Source organism: Lolium perenne, chromosome 6 (genome assembly GCF_019359855.2).
Source record: "Lolium perenne isolate Kyuss_39 chromosome 6, Kyuss_2.0, whole genome shotgun sequence".
NCBI lineage: Eukaryota > Viridiplantae > Streptophyta > Magnoliopsida > Poales > Poaceae > Lolium > Lolium perenne.
In genome coordinates, this window is record NC_067249.2 from 213,925,859 (window position 1) to 213,932,316 (window position 6,458).

Consider the following 6,458-nt stretch of genomic DNA (forward strand, 5'->3'; position numbering starts at 1 on the left):
CAATTAATATGAACCGGAGGGAGTATTAAATTATTCACATATCAGACGGAGCCTCCCTATGATAGGTGTACTAATATTGATTTGATATTACACATGCTTAAATTTATCTACAGAATAAATCAAGCTTAGAGGATACTATTTTTCTATAAAATTTATACGTCACTTTTTAGTGGACGGGTACCATTCTTGCAAAAAAAAAAATGTCAGCGTGAATAGATCTGAAATGCTTCCCAGAAAAAGGAGTTTCAAAAGAAAACCCTGTCGATCAGACCCGATCCTCCCAACGAACAACATCGACCTCGGCTCCTTGTCCCACCCCGCGCGAAGCCCCCATGCCCACGCGATCTCCTTGGTCGCCCCGCCCGGCGCCGGGGCCGGTGCGGCTTGTTGCCGTCGCGCTTCTCCTCGGGGCTCTTGCCGGGGGCGCCGCTGCCAGCAGGAGCGATGGGTACGGGCACGCGAGGAGGCAGTATATGAGGAACAAAGTCGTCGAGATGTGAGTACTCCGTCGTCATGAGCTACCCTTTTGTTCGATTTCTTTCTGGTTTAGCTCGAGCTGTCCAAAGAATCGATTTTGCTGCCGTCGTCTGTTATACGGAGAAGAAGATTGTGCTAGTGCTTATGCTCTGTCTGAATAGGATTCGCGTTTAAATGATGCAAGCCCTGTTCAATTTGCTGAGACCAGTGCCCACATCTAGAGCTCACGCCTGTAACTAATGTTTGTGCCCATGCGGTCAATGAATGACTGCGTAATCTATCTAAAGTTGTGTGGAAGCTTGGCATCTGTTTCAGTCTGCTGCTGAGTTCAGAGAATAGTTATCACAGTCAGCAGAGCATCAACGTTGTGATGTCACTGTTTATCTGCGAGATTCTGGTCTCTTCAGTTTCTGAATCAATGCCTCTAGACTAGCGCGTCATCTGCACGTGATAAAACATTCAGAATACTGTTTATTGTGTTTTCACTCACTAGCCCTGCACCTCTTTACATCAAGGCTGATAACATGCTTTCTGTCACCACTATCAATCCTGCTATCCCACATAAGTGTGTAAATGTAATGTTGCCGCCTGATAACCACCATTTAGAATACACAACCTGTATTTCCAATTCTGTTGGCCTGTGGAAATGTTTGGGTTCTACTAATACTGATTCATTTCCATCAATTCCAGGTTTTATCATGCTTATGATAACTACATGGCGTATGCATTCCCTGTATGTTCGTGAGCTATTTTTTTTTCAACAAAATTTGGTTCAGATGACAATCTAATGTTTCGTGCCCTGGTAACTTTTCAGCATGATGAACTGAAGCCTCTTACCAAAGGCTTCACTGACTCCCTCAGTGAGCTTGGCAACCTAAATGTATTAATGTATCGACAAATTTACTGTTTTCATTTGTCACGGAGCTTAAAAATACCATGGCATAATACCATCTATTTGTTCCTTCTTGTAGCTTCAACATTTACCACATGATTATAATGGATCAGCATTGACACTAGTTGAGTCATTATCAAGGTAAAAATTTAAGAAGTTTTAAGTGAACTAACACATTGTTTCTTCAAAGCAGCACTTGTATTTGTAAGATCGATAGGTAATACATCTCTGTTTTGGCTCATGCAGTCTTGTTGTCTTAGGTAACTTCACAGAATTCGAGAGAGGGGTTAGCTGGCTTTCAGAGAACCTAATTTTCGATGTTGACGCTCGAGTTAATCTTTTTGAGGTAATACCATTTGATTTTTATAACATTTACAGCAGAACAATGACATGTTGGCCCAACGATTTTAAGCAATACTCATATTCTCACGCTTTCCCCCTCCCTTTTGCATGCTTTATTTTCTTCCTTTCCAGTGCAACATAAGACTTCTTGGGGGGCTTATTTCTGCTCATATTCTTGCAAAGGACTACAACAGTCAGCTTAAAGGTGGAGTATATCAGGACCAGTTACTACATCTTGCTGAAAATTTGGGCAGCCGGTTTCTGCCAGCATTTGAGACACCTACTGGATTGCCGTATGCATGGATCAATCTTAAGGTTCATTCACAAACTTTTGACCTTTCTGATTCCAAGAGTTGTAAACCTCTGGAAGCGTATATGTTTCCCGACAGTCTTATATATATTTATGTGAGGTTGTAAGGCCACTGGAAATAATGTCATCTAGATTAGTGGTGTGAATCCAGGGTTGCTTTCAAATTTAAACAGATCCAACTGAAAAGGAACTTGGCTCTAAAAACTCAAATGGAACTTCTGGAGGAGGTTGCCAAACTGTCTAAAAGCATATCATAAGCTCTACTATCTGCAGAAAAGACTTTTTCATTGTGTGCAATGTTTACAACATTTAAGTTAGGATAGCCAGCACACTTCCTCCTACAAGATACAGTAGAAGCCCTAGCATGGAACAAAAAGTGCCAAGTCTCAGCTTGTGTATATTACAATCCTGCTAATCATGACGTTGAGCTTGTATTTTGTTGATATATCTTTTCTGATACTGTGACTGCTTTTGCCAGCATGGAGTGATGGAGAATGAAACGACTGAAACAAGCACATCAGGGTGTGGTGAGTGGCACAGTATTCCTGTGTAACTCATTTATGTTGGTATTTTGAGCTTAGTTGAGATATAAAAACTTTTGCAGGTTCCCTTATCCTTGAAATGGGTGCATTGTCACGTTTGACCGGTGATTCAAGATATGAAGCTGCAGCTCTCCGGGCTCTTCGTAAGCTATGGAGCATGAGAAGCTCATTAAATCTTGTAGGCTCAACGCTTGATGTTTTGTCTGGCAAGTGGATTGAATATTCGTCAGGCATTGGTGCTGGTACTACTCCTTATGCTAGCAATATGATTTACCGACCATGTTCTTGTGTAATGTGTCCATGTGTGAGTTAGCATGTAGGATTTTTAGTATCATTGTTGCTTTAACAAGTTAATCTTTTGATATTTCATTCAATTTTCCCTAATTAAACACCACATTTGTTTAACTCATATTGCTATCTCTTACAACATGTTTGCAGGAGTTGATTCATTTTACGAGTATTTGATCAAGGCATACATTCTTTTTGGAAGTGACGAGTACTGGGATATGTTTCACTCAGCTTACCTAGCGGTGCAGAAGTATTTCCGACATGGCCCATGGTGCGCCCTTTATTGATGACATCATTATTGAAATTATTCCACTTCATCCGAGTTACTTCTCATGCTTGTACTTAATAACCATCCGGCTTGACAGGTATCATGAGGCTGATATCAGGACCGGAGAAGCAACACACTGGCAACTCACTAGCCTACAGGCCTTCTGGCCTGGTGTTCAGGTTTGCTTTACTCCTTACATGGTTGATTTACCACACTATTATGGAACTTATATTCCTCTAGTATTTTCTTACTGCTATCATCATCACCAGACACTATTAGGTGATGTTGCTGCAGCAAATCTGTCACATCGTGAATTTTACAATGTATGGCAAAGGTTTGGTGTGCTTCCTGAAAGGTATTTATACCTAAAAACTATTATGTAACTGTCTCAAATAAAGCAAGAATGTATACACAAGAATGCGAGCAAAACTTGCTTTGAGATTTTCACCATTTTTATGTATGCTTTATAATTTGCAGGTATCTGTTAGACTACGGAATTTTGCATCCTACAGAGAAGTATTATCCTTTACGTCCAGAGTTTGCTGAGTCTACATTTTATCTTTATCAAGCAACTAAAGGTATGATCTGCAACAACCCGCAAAAGTCTACAACTATCACATAATGACACTTATACATCTGATGATTCCATTTCACATGATCTCTAAATAGTTTTGTTCTTTTGATATTAGTGAAACTTTTTTAAGGTATTTCATATTTTCTAAAAACTTAGGAAATCTATGGGGCGTAGTAGAGTAGAAATATATAATTCCTGTAATAGTTATCGAGACTATCTGCTACTATAGATACACTACTGTCACTGGCTGGGGGTGGATTGGATCTGAGGTTGTAGTCGTGGGATGTCTGTGGCCGTGGGCGGTACTCAGGTCGACTAAGGTGCAGGGCCCTTGCGCCTATACGTGCGACCCCACATGACAACTACACTATGTTTGCTTACTCTGTTCCCAGATAGCTTACATGTACAATCTTGTAGATCCTTGGTACCTAGAAGTGGGCGAAGCTATTGTTGGATCACTCAATTACTATACTAAAGTGGAAGGAGGTTTTGCTAGTATCAGAGATGTTTCAACAATGAAACTTGAAGATCATCAGCACAGCTTCTTTCTTTCGGAAACGTAAGCTGTTATTATTCATATTGTTTCTTTAGAGTAGTTTCCTGCAACACTGCTCATATAAATCTATAAATTTTATTGTTGTGCACATGACAGTTGATAACTCTTTCTACAGGTGCAAATATCTTTTTCTACTTTATGACGATTCATTCTTGAGAAATAAAAATTACATATTTACAACAGAGGGCCACCCCCTTCCGGTAAGGAGCACGTGGCATGAGAAATTTCCTAGATCTGATATTCCCACCAATTGGACATTTGTTAAGGTGATCTCTCTTTGTGACTAAAATTCCACATCACCTTACATTGAAAGCAAGTTAGGACACCATATGATGTCCTAGTTCCTACTATTAGGAGCATCTTGATCTTACTTTCTTCACTGTCATTTGTAATGACATTGAAAACCTCTGCAGAATGACAACCAACCGATTCGCGCAAGTGCACTGTCATCTAAAGTCTGTCCAGAGACAATTTTCCGACAAAACGCCGGCTCCCCGTGGGAGAGTGCGTGCCACGTACCAGATGTGTTCCCTACCCACAGATGCAGGGCTGACGATGACTGCGGGATAGAGTCAGTAACATGCAAGAGGAGAACTTGCAGTATGGCTGGCTACTGCGGCCTGTGGCTGGCAGTTTACTAGTCAATGTTGTTGCAGAGATACATACTATTCGTGCATAGGATGATCAATATAAGATCAACACCTTGAAAATAGAATGTTACCGGATGGCTTCGGCCTAACTTTGTACACCATGATAGCATCATAGGAAATTCGAGGCACCTGAATTGTCCAAGCTCACATGTATCAAATATTGATTTATGAGTGGTTGATCTAATTTTAGCACAGGTGTACATTAAAAAAAGTACTACATCTGTTCCAATGAATAAGGCTTTTTTTTAAGTGAAACTATGTAAACTTTAACATGTTTTTAGATAAATTTATTTACCTGTACACTACAAAATCAATGTCATTAGATCCATCATGAAATATATATTCATATGATATCTATATAATATTAGTCATTCATATTTTTTTAAGCTTCACTTTTCAGGATATGAGTCTTATTTATTGGAATGAAGGAAGTACTAACGACGTGGTCTATTCTGTTTTATCTCTGCATACCAACAACAATTAAGTAGCTGGATGGTCCGGAGTTAAGATACTCCAGTTCATTGCGACTTCCGAATCCAGAGCTACTCTCTGCCCCAAAATATAATTTAAGATATTAGTACAGTTAATGCAGATTACGGGATGGATGGAGTATCATGTAATTCCATGCCATTCCAAGTTACCTGTTTTGTTGATCTAAATGCCTCATCTACGCATTCACTTCCGTCGATCTTCCGAAAGAGGTCATAAAGAATACTTGTGAGTGGGTGTGATAAATTAACCGGTTGAAATGAAAGATACATTTACTAAGGTCTGATAAAATCTTTGGGGCTCTTTGCAACCATCTAATTTTTGCTTGGTAGGTCCTGCAAAATAGATTTTAGACGGCACACCAACTTCAGTGTAGCATATTAGGAAATTTGTGTTATTTGATCTCATAGTTTACCTCAGGAGCATGGACACCAGCAAGCTTAGCAAACGCCCAACAGTTGATGCAACACGTTGATACCATTTGAGGTACTGTCACACATTCAAGTAGCACACAACACTCTCTAGTGCGACCTTTGTACACCTTTGTATAATCATTGCCAAGCGAATGGACAATGCTTCCATCCCAGCACGCAATCGATGCTCCCAAGCATCAGAGGAAATTCTCTTGCTTCGTTTTGTGTCAGGATTCAAGTATGTCTCCTTCATTTGCTACTCTCAAATAAATTGGTCCAAACACTGCTACCATTGTGCGACAAAACCTGTACACACTCTCGTGGACTCAAATATGCCTAGATTGTCATATTTTATATTTTGGAGGAACTTCATATATAAGACACCTCAAGGTTATCATGCATTTCTGAACTGATGACAAACCAACCAAACCGGTGTCGTCTTTCTTGCACATGAAGTAGTCATCATACTCACTCACATCATTCACAATCCGCATGAACAATTCCTTGTTCCTCCTAAAGCGCCAACGAAAGTCCTTGGGCGTATGTGTTTCGTTTGCAAAACAGTCAGTCTAAGCATAAAAGCACCATGATAGCCGAAGGAGAGGGGGGGGGGGCAATGTAGGAGGAGGGGGTATCAATGTACTGTGGATGTGGCGG

The 6,458-nt window shown here is 40.3% G+C and overlaps 1 protein-coding gene across 1 annotated transcript; it reads left to right on the plus strand.

Moving 5' to 3' along the window:
* The first annotated feature begins 238 nt into the window (after positions 1-238).
* On the plus strand, positions 239-5,088 carry LOC127306057 (alpha-mannosidase I MNS5). Its single transcript, XM_051336662.2, has 15 exons — positions 239-496; positions 1,168-1,210; positions 1,292-1,357; positions 1,449-1,510; positions 1,616-1,715; positions 1,844-2,026; positions 2,500-2,548; positions 2,626-2,805; positions 3,002-3,122; positions 3,217-3,298; positions 3,389-3,474; positions 3,597-3,697; positions 4,111-4,252; positions 4,365-4,515; positions 4,663-5,088. Exons 1-15 carry the CDS (start codon positions 333-335, stop codon positions 4,888-4,890), a joined length of 1,758 nt encoding a protein of 585 aa, XP_051192622.1. The 5' UTR covers positions 239-332; the 3' UTR covers positions 4,891-5,088.
* The last annotated feature ends 1,370 nt before the right edge of the window (positions 5,089-6,458 follow it).